The 27708-nt window shown below is 44.4% G+C and overlaps 1 protein-coding gene and 5 non-coding genes across 6 annotated transcripts in view; 2 read left to right on the top strand and 4 right to left on the bottom strand.

Moving 5' to 3' along the window:
* Nucleotides 1-8185: 8185 nt before the first annotated feature.
* On the bottom strand, nt 8186-8258 carry TRNAV-UAC. Its single transcript has one exon. It is a non-coding gene; the product is annotated as a tRNA-Val (tRNA).
* A 291-nt stretch (nt 8259-8549) lies between these two features.
* On the top strand, nt 8550-8636 carry TRNAR-UCU. The gene is given in 2 exon segments: nt 8550-8586; nt 8601-8636. It is a non-coding gene; the product is annotated as a tRNA-Arg (tRNA).
* Nucleotides 8637-12403: 3767 nt separating this feature from the next.
* Nucleotides 12404-12476, top strand: TRNAK-UUU. Its single transcript has one exon. It is a non-coding gene; the product is annotated as a tRNA-Lys (tRNA).
* Nucleotides 12477-12874: 398 nt separating this feature from the next.
* TRNAF-GAA lies at nt 12875-12947 on the bottom strand. Its single transcript has one exon. It is a non-coding gene; the product is annotated as a tRNA-Phe (tRNA).
* A 1678-nt stretch (nt 12948-14625) lies between these two features.
* Nucleotides 14626-14698, bottom strand: TRNAF-GAA. The gene has a single exon. It is a non-coding gene; the product is annotated as a tRNA-Phe (tRNA).
* Nucleotides 14699-22550: 7852 nt separating this feature from the next.
* Nucleotides 22551-27708, bottom strand: part of LOC118664983 (oxysterol binding protein) — a 35257-nt gene continuing 30099 nt past the window's right edge. The window contains exons 11-14 of the mRNA XM_036325758.1: nt 25861-25956; nt 24872-25053; nt 23891-24111; nt 22551-23796 (exon numbers count right to left, since the gene is read on the bottom strand). Coding sequence (XP_036181651.1) covers nt 23654-23796; nt 23891-24111; nt 24872-25053; nt 25861-25956 — 642 coding nt within the window. The 3' untranslated portion in view covers nt 22551-23653. The remainder of the gene's footprint in view (nt 23797-23890; nt 24112-24871; nt 25054-25860; nt 25957-27708) is intronic.

Below are 27708 nucleotides of genomic sequence, written 5' to 3'. Positions count from 1 at the left end.
TCCTCTCTGTAAAAAAATCAATAAAATATATTTTTTAAAAACTGATGGGGATAGAAAGCATGGGAATGTATATTAAATTGAAAGCATCTACCATCTTAAAATGTCTATTTTTCTGTCATTAAAACTTGACAATAAGTTTGCTTGCTATTTATACAGCTTAGAGAGTTGCTCTAAAGCTGATGAGATAGAGCATTGGAAAGATTCATATCAAAAAATTTAATGGCTCCAAGATAAATCCTGGCTTTGAGAGTAGAAAAAAGAGAGCAGACCAAGACATCAGACCTAGGAGATATAAAAGAGCTCAAGGAGAGTTAGTCAAAGAATAGTGAATGCTGAAGACAAACTTAACTGATGTCCCTCCTGGCATCTGGACTAGCCCCATAAGTATTCATAAACTAACTGGTTTAATTGTTCGCCATTCCTTGTCTCCTGATCTAACTTTTTACAATATTAACTTACTTCCCCTAATATGCAAAATCTAAGAATAATTCTTACTTTTCATCATGCATAGGTCAGGTAGCTCTCTGGTCTCAAGAGTCCGCAGGCTTCTCTTTTTGAAATTGCCTATGAAAAATGCATAACACAGACCACCTTATAGTCCATTTCATGAATTGTGTCCTTTCCATTCCTTCCTATCTCTTGTGACTCACTCAAGTCAGATTTTTGTCGCTATGTCAGAATTGGGTGGCACCAAAGATGTATGGGGTCTGAATCACTGTACCTCAGAAGCATAATCCCTGTCACAGCACTGTCCCTGAGACTTCCTCAAACCCATGTAAACACACAACATAACCTGATTCAATAATTCAGGGGAAGGGGAAAGCAATTGCATTGGATTACAACACATATCATTTATCTGGATGGACATAAAATCACAAGCTGCGCTGCATTCCTACCCTCTGAAAGCAGTTTTTGTCAGTTGATTAGAGCGCCATCCCCATACACCAAGGTTGCAGGTTTGATCCCTGGTCAAGGCACAAACTACAAGAACCAACCAATGAATGCATAAGTAAGCAGAACAACAAATTGATGTCTCTCTCTCTCTCTCTCTCTCTCTCTCTCTCTCAAAAGTCAATAAATACAAATTTTAAAAAAGAAATCAGTTTTTGTTATTTCTTAAGCTTTGCTGCTAAGAGCCATAGAAAAGTCAACCCATTCTGGGCATACACATGGCTTTCAAACTGCCTTTTCCTGCCTTGCTTCCTGAATCAAACATTTTAGCAGTCAACCTTTCTGGCTGCCCATGAACCCAATAACATAATTCTAAAGAAATTAAATTGATGAACATCAAGGAGAAACTAAGATGGCGGCATAGGTAAACACCGGGAAATTGCCGCCTCCCACAACAACTGAAAATTACCGCAAAGGACAGAGCAGACATCATCTAGAACAACAGGAAGGCTGGCTGAGTGTAAATTCTACAACTAGAAGGAAAGAAAAGCACGCTGAGAGCCAGAGGAGCTGCGGAGGTGAAGTGCAGAGGTACAAGTGCAGAGGTACGGCGGCTCGTGCGCGCGCGGGAAGGGGGTGGCACCTGAGGATGCGGCTGTCTTTTTGAATCACAAGCTCCCGACTGCTCTGAACTCCGGTTCTGGGAAGTCTCTGGGGACCCAGGACTCATACGGGGAGAAGCCGGTCTGTCCGGCAGCGGGTGAACTTGAAGGCGGCTTTCCCTCAGAGGTGCTTGCAGCAATTATCGGGTCACTGAGACCTGCGACTCCGGGCGGAGAATCAGCCATAGCTCCTTGATCCGCCCTTTGATTCCCTGAGACCCCGCCCCACCCAGGCTGCGGCAGAGGCTTTTGCATGTGAATGTACCTAACTGCAGCCTAGCCAGGCAGACCCAGAACTTCCAAGAGAAGGCCCAAGGCCCCGCAGCGGCTTGCATTGCTTCACAGCTGAGCCTCTTCGTGGCTCCTGCTGTGTGGCCTCAGGCAGAGGCTAAATTAGCACCTCCTTAGATCCAGGAGCCACTGTACCCAGTGGTCAGAGGGGGGCCATCCAGACTGCAACTCCTCAGATCCATAAGGGACACACTCAGGGAGCAGACTCAGTGAGCACCAAAGCCCCACTGAAGCAAGTCTTGCCCCAGAAGGGCGTCTTCAGCACAGAAGTTCTCCCACTTTAGACACAGCTGATTCTCACAGCCAATTGGCCTGGAGGTCAATTCCTCCCAGTGATCCTACAACAACCAAGGCACCAAGAGTGCACCAAGAGTGTTCACCCCAGGTAACTGGGGAGGCTGAGCCACTGGGCCCTACAGGACACCTGGCGCGCAGGGCCACTCTATCAACACAGGGAAGCAGCCAAAATGCGGAGACAAAGAAACAGGTCACAAATGGCAGAAATGGAGGAAAGCAAACAACTGGATATAGAGTTCAAGGCCACGTTTATAAGGTTTTTCGAGAATTTTATGGAAACCGCCGATAAATTTAATGAATCCCTCAATAAGTATAGTGAGACCATGGAGGACATGAAAAAGGACCAACTAGAAATTAAGCATACACTGACTGAAATAAAGAATAATTTACAGAGATCCAACAGCAGACAAGAGGATCCCAAGAATCAAGTCAAAGATTTGAAATACAAAGAAACAAAAAATACCCAACCGAAAAAGAAAAAAGAAAAGAGATTCCAAAAATATGAAGATAGTGTAAGGAACCTCTGGGACAACTTCAAGCGTACCAACATCAGAATTATAGGGGTACCAGAAGGAGAGAGAGGGCAAGATATTGAAAACCTATTTGAAGAAATAATGACAGAAAACTTCCCCTACCTGGTGAAAGAAATGGACTTACAAGTCCAGGAAGCGCAGAGAACCCCAAACAAAAGGAATCCAAAGAGGACCACACCAAGACACATCATAATTAAAATGCCAAGAGCAAAAGACAAAGAGAGAATCTTAAAAGCAGCAAGAGAAAGACAGTCAGTTACCTACAAGGGAGTACCCATACGACTGTCAGCTGATTTCTCAACAGAAACCATGCAGGCCAGAAGAGAGTGGCAAGAAATATTCAAAGTGATGAATAGCAAGAACCTGCAACCAAGATTACTTTATCCAGCAAAGCTATCATTCAGAATAGAAGGTCAGATAAAGAGCTTCACGGATAAGAAAAAGCTAAAGGAGTTCATCACCACCAAACCAGCATTATATGAAATGCTGAAAGGTATCCTTTAAGAAGAGGAAGAAGAAAAAGGAACTCTTACCATTTGCCACAGCATGGATGGAACTGGAGAGCGGATAAATACCACAGGATCTCACTCATTTGTGGAATATAATGAACAACATAAACTGATGAACAAGGACTGATCCAGAGACGGAGAGGCATTGATTGGACTGTCGGGACTTGGAGGGAAGGTAGGGGAGGGTGGGGGTAAGGGGGAAAGATCAACCAAAGGACTTATATGCAAGCATATAGGCCTAATCAATGGACATGGACAACGGGGGGGGTGAGGGCATGAGCGGGGGGGGTGGGGGGGTAGAGGGTAACGTGGGGACAAGGACACATAATATTAATGATCTGATCCTCTATAGAGGGTTTACCAACCTCTGCTTTACCCTATATATTGATATCTGATAGGGCAAGTTCTCCTCATTCTTTTTTTTTTTTTTTCTTTTCTTTTTTTTTAATTAAATCTTATTGTTCAGATTATTACATTTGTTCCTCTTTTTTTCCCCCCATAACTCCCCTCCTCCCAGTTCCCGCCCCACCCTCCGCCCTCACTCCCCACCCACTGTCCTCATCCATAGGTGCACGATTTTTGTCCAGTCTCTTCCCGCATCTCCCACACCCCTTTCCCCCCAGGAATAGTCCATTCCCTTTCTATGTCCCTGATTCTATTATAATCAACAGTTCATTCTGTTCATCAGATTATTTATTCACTTGATTCTTAGATTCACTTGTTGATAGATGCATATTTGTTGTTCATAATTTGTATCTTTACCTTTTTCTTCCTCTTCCTCTTCTTAAAGGATACCTTTCAGCATTTCATATAATCCTGGTTTGGTGGTGATGAACTCCTTTAGCTTTTCCTTATCTGTGAAGCTCTTTATCTGACCTTCAATTCTGAATGATAGCTTTGCTGGATAAGTAATCTTGGTTGTAGGTTCTTGGTATTCATCACTTTGAATATTTCTTGCCACTCCCTTCTGGCCTGCAAAGTTTCTGTTGAGAAATCAGCTGACAGTCGTATGGGTATTCCCTTGTAGGTAACTGAGTTTCTTTCTCTTGCTGTTTTAAGATTCTCTCTTTATCTTTTGCTCTTGGCATTTTAATTATGATGTGTCTTGGTGTGGTCCTCTTTGGATTCCTTTTGTTTGGGGTTCTCCGCGCTTCTTGGACCTGTAAGTCCATTTCTTTCACCAGGTGGGGGAAGTTTTCTGTCATTATTTCTTCAAATAGGTTTTCAATATCTTGCTCTCTCTCATCTTCTGGCACCCCTATAATTCTGATGTTGGTACGCTTGAAGCTGTCCCAGAGGCTCCTTACACTATCCTCGCATTTTTGGATTCTTTTTTCATTTTGCTTTTCCGGTTGGGTGTTTTTTGCTTCCTCGCATTTCAAATCATTGACTTGATTCTTGCGCTCCTCTGGTCTGCTGTCGGGAGTCTGTATAATATTCGTTATTTCAGTCCGTGTATGCTTAATTTCTAGTTGGTTCCCCAATATAAGATCGAGGGTCTTATTAGTTTTCTTGTAGATCTCATTAAGTTTATCGGCGGCTTCTAAACAGTTCTTGAGAGACCTTAAAAGTGTGGTTCTGAACTCTATATCTTCCATTGACAATTTTGTCCTGTTTCTTTGTCTCCGCATTTTGTTATGCTTCCTTGGTGCACCCCTAGTGGTCTTTGTTCGCAGTCTTATAGTTAAATCTTGATTGTTGTAGCTAATTCCAGGGAGGGTTTGACCTCCAGGCCAAGTGGCTATGAGAATCAGCTGTGTCAGCAGTGAGAGAACTTCTGTCCTCTAGGGAGGTGCTAATCTAGCGTTTGCCTGAGGCTATCCGGCAAAAGCCTCTGTGCAGGGCTTGGGCGGGGCGGGTCGCACAGGATCAACAGGGTGGGCCGGAGAGAGCAGTTATGGCGGCTCTCAGTCCTGTCCCCAGGGGCTCTGCCTGTCTGAGTCCCAGCACCCGCTGCAAAGCTCAGAGAGAAAGCTGCACTCGCTCTGACCGAAGCCAGACAGTCCCGCTTCTCCCGTTTGAGTCTGGGTCCCTAAAGACTCGCCCGGATCTGGAGCTCAGAGTCTGCGACTCCCTCCCGATTGAAAACGCCAACCGCGCCCTCCGCCGCCAGCCCGCTCAGCGCACTCTGCACCTCAGAATTTGACTTCAGCACTGCGCCTCCTCTGAGTGTCCGTATGCGTTTCTCTTTCCTCCTAGTTGTAGGACTTCCACTCAGCCGGCGTTCCTGTGGTTCTGGGTGATGTCCCTTCCGTTTTTTGGTTTCACTTTTGAAGTAGTTGTTCAAGGCAGCAAACTCCGGCGTTAACCTATGCCGCCATCTTGGTTCTCCGACACATATGTAATATCTTCATCAATAAAAAATATATTAAAAAAAAAAGACGGAAATGTTAGACTAGAAACCACAAAAACCCTAGAAGAAAACACGCAGTAACATCTCACACATTTCTCGTAGCAGTATTTTTTCTGACATATCTCCTCAGGCCAGGGAAACAAAAGAAAAATAAACAAATGGAACTATATAAAAAAGAAAATTGATGAACATCAAGATCTGTCTCTATGCTGCCTCTAAGTGAGCTGTGGATCTCAGAGATGCAGACTAAAATAACTGCATGGGGCAATGTACCCATCACATAAACTGTAATTGCACATATAAATCTACACTGTCCAGGCCCTGAGAGCTGCTCTGACAGCCACCACAGAGCTTTGATTTTCCATTGCTGCCTTTTATTGAAGTTTCATTTCTCAGCAGGTTGCAGCCAACCCCCAGTGAATCTGATATAGGTGCCTTGGGCATCACCACACTCTGAGCAGCACTGCTCCAGGTCAGTGCTTTCAAGCTGCAGATCCTGAAACTCTAAGGGGTGTGATGCCATTAGTAGGTCTGAACATGCACTTTTTTTTAATGAAGTAGAATAATCTAGGATAAAATAGAAAAATCCCTAATTAATCAAATATATATATATATTTTTTTTTTCTTTCGGGGCCGATCCGAGGGCCTCACTAAACCATCCAATTTGTAGTAGTGATGGGAAATCAAATATATTTTTTAAAATTGTTCCTTGAAACCTTTATTTCAGACACACGTATGAGTACAGTGGTCTTGATATAAATAAAGTGTATTTATTAGCGTGTGTTTCAGTGAAAAAGGGTTTGAAAGTCACTGGTCTAGGACATCCTCTCTTGTTACCATACCCTCGTCCCCTTAAATATGCAGCAGCATACCTCATACTCTGCTCCTGCCCCTGTACTAGATCCGTCCAATGTCAACATTCAGGGAATGTGTAACAGCCACTAAAAGGAGTCAAATCCTGGATCCTGAAGGTCAGAGAGCCTCTATGACTAAACCAGGCGATTCATCAAATCTAAAAGTCTAAGAAAGTAGGGGAGGGGGAGGCCCCCAAGGACTTCAGCACCATCAGAACCAACCTCATGGGCCTGAGAAATCACTCCATAAAGCCATGTGTCTTTGAGAAACAAGTGAAGTTGTTTCCAGTTCTACTGATATTGAGGCTGAAGGCCAGAAAGTATTATAGACATTGTATCCAAACTGTCATGGACCAGCACCAGATGTTCTTTAAAGATGATAATGAGGAAAAGGGGAAAGTCTTTTTAATTTAAATAAAGTATGAGGGCAGTGGGCTTGGAGTCCATCCACAGAGGAGGGAGGTGGCTTTTGGGATTATCCCTCAACTCAGTGGTAGCAGCAACATTTAAAAATAGCCCAAGCTAAGTGAAATAAGTCAGTCAGAGAAAGATAAATATCACATGCTCTCACTCATTTGTGGATTATAATGAACAACGTAAACCGATGAACAAAAACAGATGTAGAGACAGAGAAGCATCGATCAGATGCTCAAAACTCAGAGGGAAGGTAGGGGAGGGTGGGGGTGAGGGGAGAGATCAACCAAAGGACTTGTAGGCATGCATATAAGCATAAGTGATGGATGTGGACAACAGGGGGTGAGGGTGAGGGCAGGATTGGGGGGATGAGGGGACATTGGGGGGAATAAGGACACATTTGTAATATCTTAATCAATAAAGGGAAAATAAATAAAATCTTTTAAAAAAATATATCCCAAGAAAGGTTTAGGAGGGAGCAGGCGGAGGGCCCAGCACACCCATCTGGGTTTGCTCTCTGGCTCTTACCCCTGTGCCACTCAGACTCCTACCTTCCCTCCCAGGCTGGGGGACAGGCGTCCTGTGTTCCAGTGTTGGCTGGAACAAACAGTAAGTTTCTTAGCAGCCTTCAGTTTTCTCAGGCGCTTTAAACGGAGTCTACCGAGCAATCCCCGGTAGACACCACTCCTGCCATGATGTAAGCATCGCAGGAAAGAGTGTTACTGCTTGGCTCTGTGGCGCAATGGATAGCGCATTGGACTTCTAGACAGTTGTTAGAGGCATTGGGACGCGGCTTTGGGCTGCTGGAAACGGAGTTCGCGTTGCTGTTTGTTCTGGTCACTCTGGGCCGAGGTTGATGGGTGTCGTTGAGAGGAGCGCTCGGAGGAGCCAGGCTAGAGTTTGGTCAAGGAGAAAACCTTTGTCAGAGAGACATCGTGTAAAACATGCAGGGCTGTTTGAACTCTACCACTAGCATATCTTTTTTCAAAAAGTATTTTTAATTTAGGTATCAGTGGACTTGGAGTTAATCAACAAAGGAGGGAGGTTGCGTCGGGATATCCCACTACTAGTAAATGGTGGCACCTGCAAGGTTGAGAAGGGAGCAGGAGGGCCCAGGACTCCCGCCCTGACACCTGCAGGCAATGGCGCCGGCGCCGCGGCGCGCGGTGACTCCAGTTGGGTCAGGGCGCCTGCACCTCCCGGGAGCTGCCACACGGGGGCAGCCTTGTCGGCCGATCTATGGAGGCGCGCAGGCAAACGGAGATGGCGTGGCGAGACTAAGCGTGGAACACGGGACGAAACCGCACTGTCTCCTGCTTCCTGGAGCAATAAAGGAAGATCAGACAGACAGAAGGAAACCCTACCCCAAGGTGTAACAAAATGGCTCCACTGGGGCTCGAACCCAGGACCTTCTGCGTGTAAAGCAGACGTGCTAACCGCTACACTATGGAACCGCACGTGGGGCTTTTGCTCGCCAAGACGAAATAACTCCACACAAAGACCTTTTTCTTTCCGCTGTGGAATGAGGCTGAAATGTGATTGATGTCAGGCGATCTTTGAGGGAAAGAAATATTCAAAAGAGTTTCAGACTCTCAAACACAACTCCGATCCACGCTTCTTCTTGGTAACACAGAGGACACGATTTCTTGGAGAAAAATATCGTACCCTGGCCCGCCAGCGAGCAATCCCCGGTAGACACCACTCCTGCCATGATGTAAGCATCGCAGGAAAGAGTGTTGCTGCTTGGCTCTGTGGCGCAATGGATAGCGCATTGGACTTCTAGACAGGTTAGAGGCATTCAAAGGTTGTGGGTTCGAGTCCCACCAGAGTCGTTTTTGTTTCGATACGGGGGAGGGAAACTAGAAGTAAAAAGAGAAAAAGCAGGAAAAAACCCTACTCATTTAGTAGTAAAATCTCTAATCCGACTAGCCCACCATGAAAAGGAAAGAAACTGGTTCCGGTGCTTTTGTTAGGTCCTCATTGGTGAAGGTGTGAGAAATCCCACTACTCGGTCTTTTTGATTATTTTCATGTGGCTCCAGAATTTCCGTTGACTGAAGACGAAGAAAATAGCAGGATGTGATAAAGTTAATGAGATATTTTTCTCTCTGTACATTATTGTTCTTTTACATCAGGAATAAAAATTTTAAATTGTCCTGCAACTTTTCAGCAGCTCAGTCCTACTCAGATTATCAATCAATAAGAGTAGGCCAGGAGGGTGGCTTAGTGGCTAGAGAACCTTGGCTTCAAGGCTTAGTGGATTTTGTGTTTTTGTAGGTTCAAACCCTGTCTCTGCTAGAAGCTATTCTACTTTTACCAAGCAGAAACAGGAAAAATTTTTCCAAACTCCCGAATATTTAACCATGGTTAACTGTGTGTCTGTTGAGCAATCCTAGGTTTTTCTCCAGGTGACAGTAGTCAACACAGTTAAGTGACAATGATATTCCCACCTGAAAGTTAGTGACTTTTTGCCAGACATGGTTTGAAAAACAGAAAATGATCTGCGTGAAACTATCCTACACTATGGGGGAAGCACACTGTGCAGTGAAAACATTCACTCTCTGGCATTAGTTCTTTCTTAAGACCCTGCTATGTGACAAGTACTCTTCTAAATCCTGGGATTGTGGGCATGCAGAAATAAAAAATGCAAAACTAAACAAAAAATAACAGCAGCAGAAAAGACCAGGTCCCAACCAACAAGGTTACTGCCCTGAGGCATTTTTATGACAGAATAACAGAGGGGAGAGATGGTTTATAAACAAGCAAATAAGTGGAATTTCAAGTGGCAATAAACGCTGCTATAACGAAAATAAAGCGGGGTGGCACGGTAGAGTGGCATAGAACTTTCTCAGGACAAATTTATTCCATTTGATGATGGAATCATTCACCTTGACAGGAATGTTCTCCCCTTCTCTCTACCAAGACCAGTTCTGCCCCTCATCCTACACTAAAAGCCTTCCCTGACCTTTGGCCCACATCCAACTATCCATTCATTCATTCAGCAATGGTTTTTGAGAGCTTGCTGTGTGCCAGCCACTGAACCAGGCACTGGGGATATACAGGGAGTTTCTGTCCTCACAGCAGAAACATTCTAGAGGGAAGACAGACCCATTAAACAGGTGTTTAAGGTCGGTTGTGATGGGTGCAGCAACAGTGACAGGCTCAGAGCCCCCAGTACCTAATTCCTTCTGGAGATCAAGCAGGGATCTCTGGGGCAAGTCCTGATTTCTGCCTCTCTTTACAGCAGGGGTCCTCAAACTTTTTAAACAGGGGGCCAGTTCACTGTCCCTCAGATCGTTGGAGGGCCGGACTATAGTTTAAAAAAAAACTATGAGCAAATTCCTATGCACACTGCACATCTTATTTTGAAGTAAAAAGCAAAACGGGAACAAATACAATATTTGTATTTGCATGTGGCCCACGGGCTGTAGTTTGAGGACCCCTGCTTTACAGATAGGATGGAACTTCTAAAACAAAGGTGGGAAGAAAATGGCATTTCAAGTGGGGGGGGGACATAAAAAAGCGGGGGGTGGCACTGTGGTGTGTTAAAGGAAATACAAAGAGCTCCAGTTAACTGTCTCTATGCTAAGCAGGCTACTAATATATTGTATTCAGTGTTTGGCTCCTGTCAATCTAGTCTGTCCTAGGAGAACAGGAAACAGGTCTTCATGCTCTCCTGCATTCAGAGCTGTACTCAGCAGCCATTGTGACCGCAGGACTGTTGTAAGAAGCTGAGCCAAAGGCTCACTAACTGCCCCCAGGATTGACCTCGTGGCCCAGGAGGCTGTCTTCCAGGGGGGCCTGGATTTAGTGTTCTTGCTTGAGCCCAGATTTGTCATCTGATTCTTAGGGCCCCACATCTTTATTTGTGGAAACTGTACCTAATTCATTTGTGATTTTTCAATACCAGCAACTCTCCGACAGAACCTTGAGGCCTGGAGGGATTTCCTGCTGGGAAGAAAATACCAGCTTTTAACATTTCTCTGCTGGGATCTGTCGAACACACGGGATCTGGGATGCTTGGTCAGAAGAGCTGCCTATGTGATCGCAGAAGGTGGAATAACTTAACAGATTACTTCTTTTTTTCTTCTTCGTTTAATTTATTACAAGAAATACATGCTTGTTCTTTAAAATCCAATAATACAGATGTACCTGAAGAAAATGGTAAGAGCCCCCCCCATTTTCAAACATCATATATATGCCAAATGTATTAATATATATAGTTTAAGGATACATATACATATCTTTTAATTTTTTTCATAAATATAATACCATGCACATTGTTTAGCACCTTGTGTTGTTTTTGCTTTACATGGATATCTTTCCGTACGGATCACCTTTTATTTTTTTATTTTTTATTTTTTAAAAATATATATTTTATTGATTTTTTTTACAGAGAGGAATAGAGACTTAGAAACATCGATCAGCTGCCTCCTGCACACCCCTTCCTGGGGATGTGCCCGCAACCAAGGTACATGCCCTTGACCGGAATCGAACATGGGACTCTTCAATCCGCAGGCTGACGCTCTATCCACTGAGCCAAACCGGTTAGGGCCAGGTCACCTTTAAAATATTGCTCATAGTTCCGGGTACATGTCTGCATGAAAGAATGCAGACCTCAGGGTGCCCTCACTTAGTGGTGTCCCTGAACTCCCAGGAGGACTGAAATGCTTGTGAGGCTCCACCCCGTAGGATTCCCTTCCCGAGTGTTCACCCAATGCCTGAAGAAATGGCATGGCATGGCATAATAAAGGAGCAGGACGAATGAAAAAAACAAGACTCTAATTATGTCCGGGACACAGCGGCCCAGGGTAACAGGACTCTCTAAAACTATAAATGTCAGCCTCTAGCTTGTCTGATCAAAGCCCCTCCGATGACAGCTTCAGGAAAACGTTCAGTCCTCGGCGCTCGCGCTTTCCCGTGTGCTCAGGAGTCTCTTCCAAGCCTCCAGGGGCGCAGTCACCACGCTCAGCCCTTAGGCATCACCGGCCCCTGAAGACTTGGCGGCTCCTTGATTCCGGCGTTGGCCCGGTCCCCCGGGATCCGCAAGGGCGGGCCTCGACCATCAAAGCTTGGACTGCGTGCTTCTGTTCTTCGTGTCTTCCGCCGCATTTAGGACCCGGGACCCGGGACCGGGACCCGGTCTTTGCAGCTCCGCAAACGTGCTCGGGTCCCGGAGCGCGGCATGCACTCAATGAGTGTCTGCCCAATAAACTGTTGGAAACCTAATCAATTATTCATGATGCTCCACCCACAAGACGCTCCCAATCTGCAAAGATTGGGATTCGGCCAAAACTGGGATGAGAAATCCCGCCGCTGCCCGAGGCCCGCCCAAAGGTCCTCCGTCTGGAGAATTCCTCCTGAAGGAGCGTTCAGCTCCCTTAAGACGCGGAGGGACGGCAGGTCAGGCAGTCTGCCTGTGGTGGGAGAAGAGGAGGAATAAAGACTCCATTCCGCCGAACGCCTGCTCGGTTTGATTTTGTACTTTCACTTCTCAGTGAATCAGCCAAAAGATTCAGAATTTTAATCCAGTAAGAACCGAATGTGGCCCCTTGGCCTATTGTACTGCAGATTGGTGGGAGCAAGCTCTCCCCGTCAGAGCCCGGATAGCTCAGTCGGTAGAGCATCAGACTTTTAATCTGAGGGTCCAGGGTTCAAGTCCCTGTTCGGGCGGGCTTGTTTTTATACACACACTACACTCCGCATTTGCAATGGATGAGAAAAACTTTCAAGTCCAGCGAGTTGACTGCACTGGAAACCAAACCCAACACCTTTCACCTATAACCCCGACGTTTTAGCCACCCCGCTACTCGTTACCAATTCATATCCAGTAGTCACTAGAGTGAGTGATTAAAGGACCGGGTGAAGATCATTGCGAGGTTTATGTTTTCTTTTTTCTTTCTTTCTTTTTTTTTTTTCTTTACTTTCTTTGGTTCATGATTTCTTTAACAGGCTCAAGCTCTTAGATTCCTCAGTACTAAATACTGTAGTCTCCTTGTCATGTGCCTGCTGAGACACTATAAAGAAAGACATGAACCCTGTCCTAACCAAAGATAGGTCTGCAAAAGACCTGCCGAAACCCGGGATCGAACCAGGGACCTTTAGATCTTCAGTCTAACGCTCTCCCAACTGAGCTATTTCGGCAAGCTTGAGAAAAGTTCCTATGCTGCTCAGGACACTTTTTTTGTTTGTTTGTTTTTTGAGAGTTACATTTATTAAAGCTGAGGACAGTGAAATAAGGAAGGCCCTAGAATAGAAGACCCAACAGGAGAGAGCCTAAGCGGGCTGCTTTGGGCTCACGGAGAAATAAAGTGAAAGCGGTGAGCCAAGGAGGGGCGGCTGCTATCCGCTCAGGGAGAGTCAGAGAAAAGGGGGAGCCTTGGACGGAGATCCAGGGGGTTAGCCCGGGAGGAGCTGCTGCTGCTGCCCATTGCTCCCCTGGTTGCAAATCTCCGGGGGTCCCTTGGAGTTTAGGAGATGTAGGTCTGAGAGGGAAGAAAGGCCTGGGCCTGCTCCCGCTAGGGAGAACAAGCTGTTCAGTATTTTTTTTTTTTTTTAATCCATCATCATCCTTTCAATTTCTAAGTTCACCTTCCAAATTTAGCTCTGAGGTTTTGAAAGCCGTGAATAAGAACACAGACCACAAAATATGCCTTGTAATGGTGAAAGCTAATCCAACGTCTTTCCCCCACTCTCTATTTCCCCATAACAGCAATTTTCCATAGAAACTACAAACAGGTATAAGCTCAACCTCTAGAGATGATTGGGGTCTCTCTTCCTTCTAGCGAGGAAACTCCGTCTGTGGGGTGGCTTTCCTTGTTTATCCTCTCTGCTCCATAAACTTGCTTCCACTTGAAACTCTATGCTGGCGTGGGTTTTAATTCTTTCTTGCCAAGCCAAAAACCACCTTGGCTCTGCTGGAGTCGCCCACTAGGGACTCGCCCCTGGCATCATTACCAAAAAGCTTTCTTCCACCCAAGAACCCAGTGATTTGAGGGATGAAACCCCTCATCAGCTAGCATCTTGGCAAAGATTACAGCAAGTGGAGGGCATTTAATGGGTCCAAAGCAATACTTCTCAATTTTGCCTTTTTCACCAAACCGGGTTTTGTAGGAGGTAAGAGCTGGGCCTCACTCCTCTCGCCCACGGCCCTCCTGCCAAGGAGGCGGAGAAAGCATTCCTTAAGCGTGTGTTCCATCACCTTTGCCTTGAATGCAGGGGCTCATCATCTTAAGAATGTTTGTGTTGTTTTTTTTTAAATTAGGATCCTGTCCAAAGCCTCCAAATTCCCCTCTCTTCTGTCACCATCCCAAGCTAGTGTGGGCAACTCTGGAAGCCTGGGGACAGGTGAGAATAGGAAATATCGGTCCCCCCTGAGAAATCCAGTTCGCCCAGACTAGAGTTTGAGTATCTTTGCCCCAGGATGGAGGTGGGGGTGGGGTAAGAGGTGCGCACCCAGTTCAAAGCGGTGCGAGGATACGATGTGCAGTAGTGGTTTGCGACTTAGTAAATAAAAGTAGTTACATTTGAGTTTCAGAGAAACAACGAATATGTATGTACTTTGTAATCGCAATATTTGTGAATGCTTATATTAAAAAAAAAAAAATGTTCGCCAAACTAGATGGGGCTTCCGATCCCCACCCTCACCCGATCTCCACTAAAATCTGTCCCAAAGGGAAAAAAAACACACCAAACAGTTCATTCCCTCCATGTCAACCCACGCACGCGCGAGTGGGACTGTCCACAGGGTGGCGACCTGGGACTTTGTCATGAAAAAGAGAGTACTATCTGGGAAACCCTTGGTGGTGGCGTCTAAAAGCACTGCCGAAACCCGGGATCGAACCAGGGACCTTTAGATCTTCAGTCTAACGCTCTCCCAACTGAGCTATTTCGGCGGCGCCTGGGCGGGGCCGTTCCTCATATGTATAATAAACATTTGCTTCACTGTACCAAACTAGGTCAGTACAGCACAGAGGTCCGACTGGAGTTAGGCATTCAATAAATATCACAGTGGTGAGGAGATAGGACTGTTATAAGCTAGAAGTAATAACTACTTTTACTTTTCGCAGTTGTTTTATTAACTATTCTGCAATCTGCTTTCCTCGTTTAAAAAATAAATCATGGACTTCTTTTCATGCCAGTTGTGTAGAATATTTTATTCTTTTTAACCCATACACAGTATTGAATTGTATGGATATAACACAATCCACTTAAACAAATTCCTAATGATGGACATTTTTACTCCCCCCTCCTAGTTTTCATTATTAAAAACAATATTTCAATAATTATCATTTTGTATTTATTTGTTATTCTTCTGAGAAGGCAGATTTCCCAAGGTCAAAAGATAGGAACATTTTGAATTTTTCACATAATTGTCAAATTGGACTCAGGAAATGTATGGAAGAGGACGGTAAAGCAATTTGTAAAGATTTCAAATGTGGACTTACAATGGTACCTCCAGGTGAGGCATACATAATCATTATATCTCTATGTTAAAAGCATTGATTTGCTAAACCTAAATATTTAAAATATACCTCAATTTTTGTAAGTCCACATTGGCATTTAAAATTTTTTTAATATATAGACATTGTTAAAGAGTGGAATTGGCTCAGACTGCTCTCAAACTTCTGGAAGCAAGCTGTGGTTTAATAATATCCCCTAATATGCTTGTTGTATTCCACCTCCTCCCATTTCATAATTTTGCATCATTTGTGTTTGTATAACCAGGTGGGGCAAAAGTGGGTCTACAGTAGTTCATATGGAAAATAATACAATAATTAATAAATAATAATATCAGAATAAACTCTGTTTTACGCACTCACAATCATAAACGTACTTCTGCCCCGCCCTGTATATGTAATTGAACTAGCCGTGGCCCTCACTGAATCAGAAGCTCTGTTGATGGGGCTCAGGACTATATATTTCTAAGCTGACCAGGTGATTTTAATGTGCAGCCTCGCTCAGCACCCCATTCCTCAGTTCTCATACAAAAATGTAGTAATGTCTTAATCGCTTGCGCAACCTCTCCACAGGTACCTCCAGCTCAGTATGTCCAAAAATGAATCCATCTTTCCCTCTAAACGTATTTACCTTACAACCACCTTCCATCTAAGTTTCCCAAGCCAGAGAAATATAAATTCCTTCCTCCCTTGTTCTGTTCGTCACCCATAATTGTACCCAAGTGCCGGTCATTTTCAGTTCATTATTTCTGGAATCCCTCTACTACTTCAGCGGTTCTCAACCTTGGCTACACATTAGAATCACCTGGGAATCTTTTAAAAATCCTGATTTCTGGGCCTCATCCTCTGGAAATTCTGTTTCTTTGTTATGGGGTGGGGCCACAACATTAGTAACAAAGAAACAGAATTTCCAGAGGATGAGGCCCAGAAATCAGGATTTTTAAAAGATTCCCAGGTGATTCTAATGTGCAGCCAAGGTTGAGAACCACTGCTCTACTTCTTCTCATTCTCAAATCTTTTCCAACCTCTTAGTTGATCTTCCTACTACAAATTAGTTTCCACGCTGGAATCCATCATCCAACTTAAAAATCTTTCACTGGCTCCCTCGCTGAAAAGAAAAACCAAGGCTTCTTTACACGGTACATGGAGACTTCCCTAAGGGGCTTTCCCGCTGTTCAGCATCATATCTGTGCTCTCTCCTTCACTCTAAACTCTCAGCATCCATACAGCCATCCACACTCAGGATGCGTTCCTTGACTTGGCTCGTCATCTTTGTCCATGCAGCATTTTTGCTATTACCCTTCTGCTAACCTCCATTAAAACTTCAACTTTGAACTTCCATACTGTCTCCTAAATTCTAGAAACCTTCTCTGGCATATATCTTATCCCCTCCCTCCCCATCTCTATAGGCTAGTTGCTGTCACACCACTTATCGAACCGGATTGTAATTCTTTGTTTACCTGAGCTCCTTCTTGCCATTTGTATCCCTAATATATGTTACATAACAGGCTGGAGTAAATGTTCAATGAATGAGGACATTCCTAGCCATATATATCTCAGGGCCAATTGGTTCTTTACTAACTTCTAAAATCACCTGGTCGCCTGCAGGTGTGGCTCAGCGTGGACCTATGAACTAGGACAGCAGTTCTCAACCTGTGGGTCGCGACCCCTTTGGCAGGCGAACGACCCTTTCACAGGGGTCGCCTAAGGCCATCCTGCATATCAGATATTTACATTACGATTCATAACAGTAGCAACATTACAGTTATGAAGTAGCAACGAAAATAATTTTATGGTTGAGTCACAACATGAGGAACTGTATATAAAGGGCTAGAAGGTTGAGAACCACTGAACTAGGAGGTCATGGTTTGATTCTAGTCAGGACACAGGTTTCCAGCTTGATCCCCATTAGGGGGCATGCAGGAGGCAGCTGATCAATGATTCTCTCATCATTAATGTTTATCTCTCTCCCTTCCTCCCTGAAATCAATACAAAACATATTTAAAAATAAAATCACCTGGTCAAACGCAGGAGATGTGACCTCGGCAAGGCTATATATTCTGAGCTCTTTAGTTCTTGCCTTTAAGGATGCCTCATCTGGCCACCCTAGCTCCTTCCCCTAAGAGATCACTGTGACCTAAAAGACGGGCACTCTACTTGAAATGAGTAGAGGGGAAAATCTGAGGAAAATACAACCAGATTATTTTGTGAGTTTTGGAAGAGAAAACCATAAAAGGCTTCGAATGCTTCCCACAGGGCAGGGCAGACTACTGGGCAAAAGCTTTATAAACTTTTAGAAGTGAGCTCTAAATTTTTATGACAATCTTAGTGTTTCACAAGGTATACCTTTATAGTGAATAAATTCCAAAGATTTTTTTATGCCACCTTGTAGGACTATACATTGGTTTTCACTCATCTTGCTATAAGTCAAGCAGACCCTTGAAATATATGGGATTAATATTTTTGTGGGACTTCAGAGGTCCCTCACAAGAATAGCAATTTCTGAGGGAGAAACCAAGATGGCGGCATAGGTAAACGCCAGAAATTGCTGCCTCGCACAACCACTTAAAAAATACAACTAAAAGACAAAACAGACATCATCCAGAACCACAGGAAGGCTGGCTGAGTGGAAATTCTACAACTAGAAGGAAAGAGAAAAGCCCACTGAGACTCAGAGGAGGTGTGGAGGTAAAGTGCAGAGGTACAGAGGCGCACGTGGAAAGGGCTGGCAACTGAGGACACGGTTGTCTTTGTCAATCAGGAGGTAGTCTCAAACTTCCGACTGCTCTGAACTCCAGTTCTGGGCGAGTCTCTGGGGACCCAGACTCATACGGGGAGAAACTGGACTGTCTGGCATCGGGCGGAACTCGAGGGCGGCTTTCTCTCAGAGGTGCTTGCAGCGATTACCGCAGGACACTGAGAACTGGGACCTCTAAGGGCAGGACTGAGGATCTGCCATAGCTGTTTGCTCCGCCCTGTTGATTCCTTGAGACCCCGCTCTACCCAAGCTGTGCACAGAGGCTTTTGCATATGAAAGGCCTGGCCCTTTGCAATCTGAAAATTACCTAACAAACTGCATCTGGGTCAGAGAGACCCAGAACTTCCAAAAGAAGGCCCAAGGCCCCACAGCAGCTTGCATTGCTTCACAGCTGGGCCTCATCTGGGCACCTCCAAACCCCAAACAAGGAAGAGGAACCTGCAGATCTCTCCATAGCTCCTGCTGGGTAGCCTCAGGCAGAGGCTAAATTAGCACATCTTTAGAGATCCAAGAGCCAGTGTACCCAGTGGTCAGAGTGGGACCATCCAGATTACAACTCCTCAAATCCATAAGGGACACACTCACGGGGCAGACTCAGTGAGCACCAAAGCCCCACTGAAGCAAGTCTTGCCCCATAAGGGTGTCTGCAGCACAGAAGTTCTCCCACTGTAGACAGAGCTGATTCTCACAGTCAATTCGCCTGGAGGTCAATTCCTACCAGTGATACTTACAATAATCAAGGCTTAACTACAACAAGACTGTGCACAAAGCCCACAAAGGGGTGCACCAAGAGAGTCCACCTCAGGTCATTGGGGAGGCAGAGCCACTGGGCCCTATAGGACACCTAGCACAGAAAGCCACTCTATCAACACAGGGAAGCATAAAAAATGTGGAGACAAAGAAACAGGTCACAAATGACAGAAATGGAGGAAAGCAAACTACTGGATATAGAGTTCAAAACCACACTTTTAAGGCTTTTCAAGAACTTTCTAGAAACCGCCGATAAATTTAGTAAGACCCTCAAAAAGTCTGATGAGACCACTGGTAAATGTAGTGAGACCCTCAAGAAATCTAGTGAGACCCTCAAGGTTATGAAAAAGGACCAACTAGAAATTAAACATACACTGACTGAAATAAAGGATATTATGCAGAGTTCCAACAGCAGACTAGCGGATCCCAAGAATCAAGTCAAAGATTTGAAATACGAAGAAGCAAATAACACCCAATAGGAAAAGCAAAATGAAAAAAGAATCCAAAAATACGAAGATAGTGTAAGGAGCCTCTGGGACAGCTTCAAGCGTACCAACATCAGAATTATAGGGGTGCCAAAAGACGAGAGAGAGCAAGATATTGAAAACCTATTTGAAGAAATAATGACAGAAAACTTCCCCTACCTGGTGAAAGAAATAGACTTACAAGTCCAGGAAGCACAAAGAACCCCAAACAAAAGGAATCCAAAGAGGACCACACCAAGACATATCATAATTAAAATGCCAAGAGCAAAAGACAAAGAGAGAATCCTAAAAGCAGCAAGAGAAAGACAGTCAGTTACCTACAAGGGAGTACCTATACAACTGTCAGCTGATTTCTCAACAGAAACTATGCAGGCCAGAAGGGAGTGGCAAGAAATATTCAAAGTGATGAATACCAAGAACCTACAACCAAGATTACTTTATCCAGCAAAGCTATCATTCAGAATTGAAGGTCAGATAAAGAGCTTCACAGATAAGGAAAAGCTAAAGGAGTTCATCACCGCCAAACCAGAATTATATGAAATGCTGAAAGGTATCCTTTAAGAAGAGGAAGAAGAAGAAAAAGGTAAAGATACAAATTATGAACAACAAATACACATCTATCAACAAGTGAATCTAAGAATCAAGTGAATAAATAATCTGATGAACAGAATAAACTGGTGAATATAATAGAATCAGGGGCATAGAAAGGGAGTGGACTGACTATTCTGGGGGGGGGAGAGGTGTGGGGGTGCGGGAAGAGACTGGACAAAAATTGTACACCTATGGATGAGGACAGTGGGGGAGGGGGGCGGTAAGGGCAGAGGGTGGGGTGGGAACCAGGTGGAGGGGAGCTATGGGGGAAAAAAAGAGGAACAACCGTAAAAATCTGAACAATAAAGATTTAATTTTTTAAAAAAAGAATAGCAATTTGTAATTTTGCTGAGTCATAAATTTTGAGTGTGGTTGGACCCCTTAGGATCCATATCCCAACCCATCATGTCACAGTAGCCCATTAAAGGATTAAAGAAGGGAGTATTAAAATGTTTCAGGTATATTTGACTGCCGCTAGTGGAGGAAATTACTAGTATATACCACAGTGGTATTCAAGATTGCAGGATGCAGCTCTAACAAATGTAGAGGGTCTACTGGGATGGCTTTTAGCTCCCCGGAAAAAAAAAAAAAACACTGCTGAAACTTAACATCTGGTCCAGCATTGGGAATCAGACAAATGACTTAAACAGATAAATGGCCTCTCCACAACCAGGCTAGAAAAACATCCCTGACAACGACAGCCATGACACCTTAAGGAGCCTTAGGCCGGACTTCAAGAATGCTCCTTCCTACAGGTGGACCCCCCTCCCCCCCCCAAGATGGCACTATCCACAATAAGTCCGTGGAAACAGAAATGTGAACTTCTGCATGATGTGATCTAATCCAGGAGGAAACAACTATCAGCTGCTTTCCAACCCAGTTTCTCCCAGAACACAAGGTTGTAGGGGTCACAAATTCTGGGGTTAAACAAACTGGCTTTGAATTCCAACAATGTGACTGACCAATCAGCTATGTGACCTTGAGTGAATCTGTAGGTTAGCCATTTCAGTGCCTTTCTTCATATTCAACATGGTGATTGTAACATTAACCTCTTCAGATTGTTAAAGTGTAAACCAATGCGGAGTTCCTATCTCAGTATACACACACACACACACACACACACACGCAGATGCTCAGTAGGTGTGCAGGCCTCCACAACTCACAGGGCGGGAACTGTGCTTGCTCCCTAGGCCTCTCCAGGTCCCTTTGATTACTCTGCCCTGCTCCTCCCCTCCCTGAACTCTACAGAGAAAACCTAAACGAGCATTTTCACTGTTACTTCTCCCCAAGGTCTTTAAATCAATACTTACTTGCTTACATTTCAAAATATAGATTTGAATTCCTGTATGAAACAGCTCAGAATTTAAGAACCTAAACAGGAAGAGAGATTAAGTTTTTATGTTTGAGGTGAAACAGGCCCAGAATCAATAACCAAGGTGGGACACCGACGATGACATTACTCTGAAGCGGGGGTGGGGTGGGGGTGGGGGTCTCCAGCGTGCTGTTCAGCAGCTGAAACACCTGGAGATCTGAGCCGTTTTTCTTTTGGTTTGTGAAGATCATCATCCCAGATCCCCGAGAACAGATCACCCCTGGGCCCGCTCTCAGCACCATTTCCTACCTAATAGAAGTGAATCAGACAAACAATATTGACTTTTTAAAAATTATTTAATTTAGTAGTTTTCTTGGAAAAAAAAAAAAAACAAGGCAAAACAACCAAAAATATATAGTTTTGTTTTGTTTCCATGTGATTTTATTTCACCTGAAGGACTGGAAGCTTCTTCCACTGGCAGGAATCTGACTGGGGACCAGGCTGGAAGTGTGGTGGAGGGAGAAGGGGGGCAGGAAGAGAGAAGTTCATTGAGTCGGGGATTCCCGCTGTCTAAAGCCTGATTCATCACGTCTTTGCTTTTATGGGCCTCCCTGAAAGAAGCCCAGTATAGCCCCTTGTATATGTTGGGCATTGGCCTCTTCATAGGAAAATCCCCAGCAGTGGCCCCTCTCAAGTTCATCACAGCTGGGAAGGGAGGAAGGGCGGTGGGAAAGGACCAAGAGTGCGTTTCCCCGTATAAATGGTATAAATCCAGCTTTCCGGAGGGCTGGCTTCCTCTGGAATGACAGTGGCCCCTGGGACCCACACTGGCTGAGGCTCAGCAGTTAAGGAACAGAAATAAAAAACACAAACAAAAGGCATACAAGGAAGGCACCTCAATTTGTGATCCTCAACCAAGGGTGGGTTGCACGGGGTGAGATTTCTGAACAAGACAACTCAAACAAAAACAGAACAAAAATGGAGGAAGCCAGGGCCCAACAGGGGTTATCTTACCCACCCCGTGTGATGCTGCTTCCAGCCCCATGTCCTCTGAAGTAAGTTCTTTTGGGAGTCAGCTGTGGGTGCTGTGATTTGGACAAAAGCAGAATTAAGTGGGAAATTACCCTCCTGACTTTCGACCCGTACTCTTCCTGACAAAAGATGGAAAAGGCAGGAAAGAAGTTAGGATTTCATTTTCAAGAGTCAGGTAATTGGAACAGACTTCAGACAGCAGTGGGCACCCCATGACACAAGCCAGGGGTAATGTCCCTATTCGGTAGCTGCCAGACACAGCCCTGCTCAGGTTCTGCCTGTCTGTCCTTACAGGATGGAAAGCAAGAGGGTCTGACCCACATCCCCATGTCCAACAGACAATCCCAGGGAGACCAGAGATATCAAAAACAAGATTCTTAATGGGCATAAGGAAAATCAAACAAAAAAATTAGATTTTTCTCTACATATATATAATATACAGTTATTTAACACATTATTCCATAGGTGGCTCCAGTCCGTGGGGTTTGAGAGATGGTGACAACTTTTATTCCAGATGAACTGCTTCTCTCAAGTTCTGCAGAGCAGAACGGGACAGGTAATGTTTTGCTCCACTCTGGAGCACAGACCCAAACTGGTGCTGTGCCAAGAGAGAAGAGAAGTGAGCAAGGCAATGAAGGATGGGGGTGAGGAGGAAGTGGGAAAGCAAAGGTGGCGGCAGTCTTCTTCCAGCTGCCTGTGTTCTCAGAAGTTCTCCGCCTGAGCAAGTCCATAAAACCCCTCGTGAGGACACTGCAACCCTCCGACAACCACCGAAGTGACCTCCGGTTGCTGACAAAGAAGATGGAGAACAGCAGAGGGTGTTTTACGTGAGTGAAGATAGAAACTTCCAAGAATGTAACTGAATGTTCCAACCTTACAGAACAATCCCCCTGGCGAGTGTTCCAAGATGCAGTTATCTGCGCACGGACACCCATGAGAGGGGCCCCCTGGTGAAAGTTTCATATCGTCATGCCTAAGCTCCTCCGCAGCCATATGCCTCTGCTGGTGAGTGTTACGTGTTTCTTTTTAAAGGAACTTCTTAAACCAGCTCTTGCTCTGAGCAGCACCAAAATGCCCCTGCATCATAATCGAGTGTAGATCTTGGCTGAGCAGGACACGACAGGGGAGGCTGGATGACGTCACCTTCCACAGGGGCAGAGGGAGAAGGAAGAGCCAAGAATACCTGACTTTGCAGATGTGGAATAACACTACCTTTCAGCCACTAAGCCTCTCCCTTACGAACATGGGTATCTAGTATGTTGATTTCAGTTTCAATCAGCTAAGGCAACCAGCCAATCACCACCACTGGTGTCTGCTTCTGGTGATTGATTTGGAAAAAAATGATTGGTTAAGACAGACAAACTCGAGGAAAGCCCTGGGTAAGAGGGTCCCAGCAGCCAGCTTTCCTGCACATCCTCTGTCCTCTTGGCCTTTGACTGCTCCTCCTTTTCGTTACTGTCAGTTCAGAAGATGTCCGGGCAGGCGGTCCACTCCTGCTTTTCTTTACACTCCCAGTATCCTCCCCTGTAAGTATGGGTTAACTCCTTGGTAATGGGGTCCTTCTCCCGCTTAAACCACAGTGCCTTGTAGGGATCGTAGGGTGTGCCTAAACAGGAGAGTGAAGAAAAACACAATTAGAGTCGCAAACACACTGGTAGCCTCCCCATATCAAGAACCAGAGAAGAGGGCAGGTTTGTTACCATCCTCCGTGGCTTTCACAGCTTCTGCTTCTCTCTTCTTTCTGGAGAGTCTCTGCTTTTCTTCCAGGCGCTGCTTCTCAGCATTGGCTTCATCCCAGCGCCCATTTTCCATCAGCCTCTGGTCGGGCCGCAATCGGCTGTCTGTGGGGGCAGTGCCAGCTTCCCAGGCATTGAGAGTCAGAGCAAGCTCTGAGAAGTAGTACATGTATTCTGCATTCTTCCTAAAAGTAAAGGATGAGAAAGGAAAGGGGTCAGGCTGGAGCCCAGACCCCAGCTGGATGAAGACAACAGCACCGGGCTGTTCTGCAAGGGGCAGACTTGAACACCATGGCCCCCTCCCCGAATTGAGACACCCAAACTGAACCATCCCTTGGCTTCCCCCAACACCACTCAATTCCAGTTTTCTGGGCTTGTGTTGTGCTCGGCTGAAAGTAGAGAGAAATTCATCAGGAACAAGGAAACATTCTACTAAATGAAAATTCCTATTTCTTCTGCTTTCTTTTTACCCTCTTTCTGGGATAATCTTGGCTCTTACTGTGGAATGAACATATTAAAACTGACAGGCAAACGGCTTTCATCTTAATTTATTTCCAAAGTCCTGAACATTATCTCAGGAAGTTTCCATTGGTGCTGGGCCTTTAGGCTAAATTGTAAACAGGTAGTAGGCACTCTCTCCTCCAGCCACTTCTGAAGAGTTTTGCTCTAAATTATAGAATAATGTCCTTCTGAACCACATTCCAAAGGACCTATTGAAAGCACCAAATATGGTTTGGCAGATTTGGTTTGGTTAATTTGAACTTTCTTGGGGGAAGGCATGCTACAACTCCAGTTACCCAGTGCCAACCTTCTGGTGATTTCTCCAAAGGTTCTGACTTCTTCCGCTCAGCCCCTCACATAATGAAGTGGGAAGCAACACAGATATGTCATCAATATCACCCCAAGGTTGAGATCGCAGAGGTACCTGGGCAGACTGATACTCACGGCAAGGGGTTCCTTTTCCACAGCATGACCCTGCTCTCCTCTGCTTCACAGCTTCTCTGTCGAGCATCACCCCCATTTTCCCCAGCGACAGGCTGGACTTTGAAACAATCCATTTTCTCATCCCACGTCCCCAGCAGGATAAAGTGAACCTTCCCTGATGGATCTGTCACTTCCCCTGTCACCTGCAAGGATGGAGAGCAGGGCTTTGGAGTACAGACCATAGTCACCCAGCTTACCTGCTCTTCTGCAAACCAAAGTCCTAGGGTAAATACTGGTTAAAACCTATTAGGAAAAACACCATGGAGTCATCCAAATTATTTTGTTAAATTTTTTTAAGCTGCTTAAAATAAGCAAGGCATGAGTTAGATGAATTTTTGTTACAACAATACTATGTAGGAAAGGGCCTGACTGGTACTCAGAATTATGGTATTTTCTTCTCTCCAGAATACACAGAGAGCCACAAACAAATTTAAATCCCTAACTATTTTTCACTCTCCCTTCTTCTACTGAGGAATAAACACACCTCTCGCTCAGACTCATTCCCACGGCCAAAGTGCCCGTGCCTTCTTCCTGTAATCCTTTCATTAGTCCTTCCTCTAGTTTCCCACGTTGTCTCTCATTGCTCTTGAGTTTTACTTTTTTTACTTGTAGTCTTTCCCAGAAAAGAGAAGGAGTTGGTTTAGCAATGCAATGTTGTCTCCTTTCTTGCTAACTTTCTCCTTTACATCTTCTTTTTTTATTTAATCATAGATAGATAGATAGATAGATAGATAGATAGATAGATATAGATCTATCTATCTATATATATGTATATATGTATGTTTTGGAGATATATATATATTTAGACACACACACACACTCTCTCTTTCTCCCTCTCACCCTCCTTCCCTCCCCATCCATTCATCCAACCGTCTATCCCAGCCCCAAAGGAGTAGGCTTTCTAAGGGATACACACTAAATGAAAAAATTTAAATTCCAACTTCTCTTACCTTTCTTGCTACATCCCGAGAAAAGTAGCTATAAGGAACAAATTTAAGATTGCACTTGTCTCCTGTCTTGTGATTTATAATATCAATTTCACCAGACTATAAAATGAAAAGAATCAAGGATTAGTTTTATTAATACTGAATGATTTGAAAATATGCCAACTCCATGCCTCATAATTCTTACTTTACTATCTTACATTCCAGCACTCCCTTGCTTTAGACTCAGGTCTCAGCCAACCTTGAGATGCTATGGAATCCCTTTGTAACCTTGGTATCCCAGCCTGGGATAAAGACCGAATGACCTTTGCTTTGGTTTTCTTTGAATTGTGTGTCACATGTTAGGTGCCATGATTTGACCTTCAGTACATATACTGATATTCATGTCATAATTTGTTTTTCCAAACCAATCCTCACTGGAACCCTTCAGGAACTCTGTGCTTAAATCAAAGTATTCTAGTCCTGGCCGGGTGGCTCAGTCGGTTGGAGGGTCGATCCATACACCAAAAGTTGCAGGTTCCTGGCTGGGGCACATGCTTAGGTTTTGAGTTCAATCCCTGGTTGGGGAGTGTACAGGAGGCAACTGATTAATGCTTCTCTCTCACATCAATGTTTCTCTCTCTCTCTAAAAATCAATAAAAATATATCCTTGGGTGAAGATAAAAAAAAAAAGTATTAGACTCACAATTTCAAAGTTACGTGTTGCAAGCCTTTCTACACTTTATTCCCCACATCTGTCATGAAGCTTTTCCTGACAGTTAAGACAACGTTCCCTCTTTTCTGAATTTACTGCAAAATCATTGTCTTAAGCACATACCGACAATTAAGCATACATTAGTACACCTCTTCCCATAGAGTATTTTAAAAAATATTTTTTTTCAGACAAAATCTGTTTATAGGTGAATTATTTTGTCAGACTTTCCACCTAAACAAATTAGTCACATATGCAATGATACAATAACTCTTCGAAGGACAACGTTTCATTTGACTTTGTATCCTTAGGACCTGATACTCTGCCTGGTAGTAAATGTCTAATGAATAATGAAAGAATGAAGAGTGAGAGTTGTGTTTTATTATTTTCTTGTATCCTTCACAGTGCCCAATAGTTCTAATAGTCACTGAATGTTACAAGTTGGTCATCCTATCTAATAATAGACAAACATAGTAATTGACCGTACCTTCGCCACCCCTTCCATTGGCTAATCAGCGTGATGTGCAAATTAACCACCAACAATGATGGTGGCTAATTTGCATACTGCAGGCAGGGCAGGACAGCGCGAGCCGCCAGTGCGCCGCCATCCAGGGCAGGCCTGCCCCCGCCTTGCCCCAGAAGCCGCCTGATATGGTAAGTAACTTTATCAGTAAGCACTCTGAAAGTCAGTGGCATAAATGTACCAATTAAAAGACAGATTATGAGGGTGAATCAAAAACAAAACCCACTTTAAATATAAAGACACATATACATTAAAAGTAAATGAATTAAGCTGCAGCCTGTTTTGCTCAGTGGATAGAGCATTAGCCCATGGACTGAAGGGTCCCAGGTTCGATTCCAGTCAAGGGCATGTACCTCAGTTGCTGGCTTGATCCCCAGTCCCTATCAAAGCATGTGCAGGAGGCAACCAATTAATGTGTCTCTTCCTTTCCCTTCACTCTCTCTAAAATTCAATGGAAAAATATCCTTGGATGAAGATTAATAAAAACAAAGTAAATGGATTAAGTAACATTAAAGAGATTATAAGAAAAATATATTCCAAATTTTGTTATTTGTATAATGGTTATGTTTAAATTATTAACACCTAAGAAACTGGGTGAAGGGTACATATAATATGCTGTAGTATTTTATAGTTTTTTTTA

This window comes from Myotis myotis, unplaced genomic scaffold (assembly GCF_014108235.1).
Source record: "Myotis myotis isolate mMyoMyo1 unplaced genomic scaffold, mMyoMyo1.p scaffold_m19_p_10, whole genome shotgun sequence".
NCBI lineage: Eukaryota > Metazoa > Chordata > Mammalia > Chiroptera > Vespertilionidae > Myotis > Myotis myotis.
The sequence above is the reverse complement of the archived record's forward strand: the minus strand, read 5'-3'. Positions and strand labels throughout refer to the sequence as shown.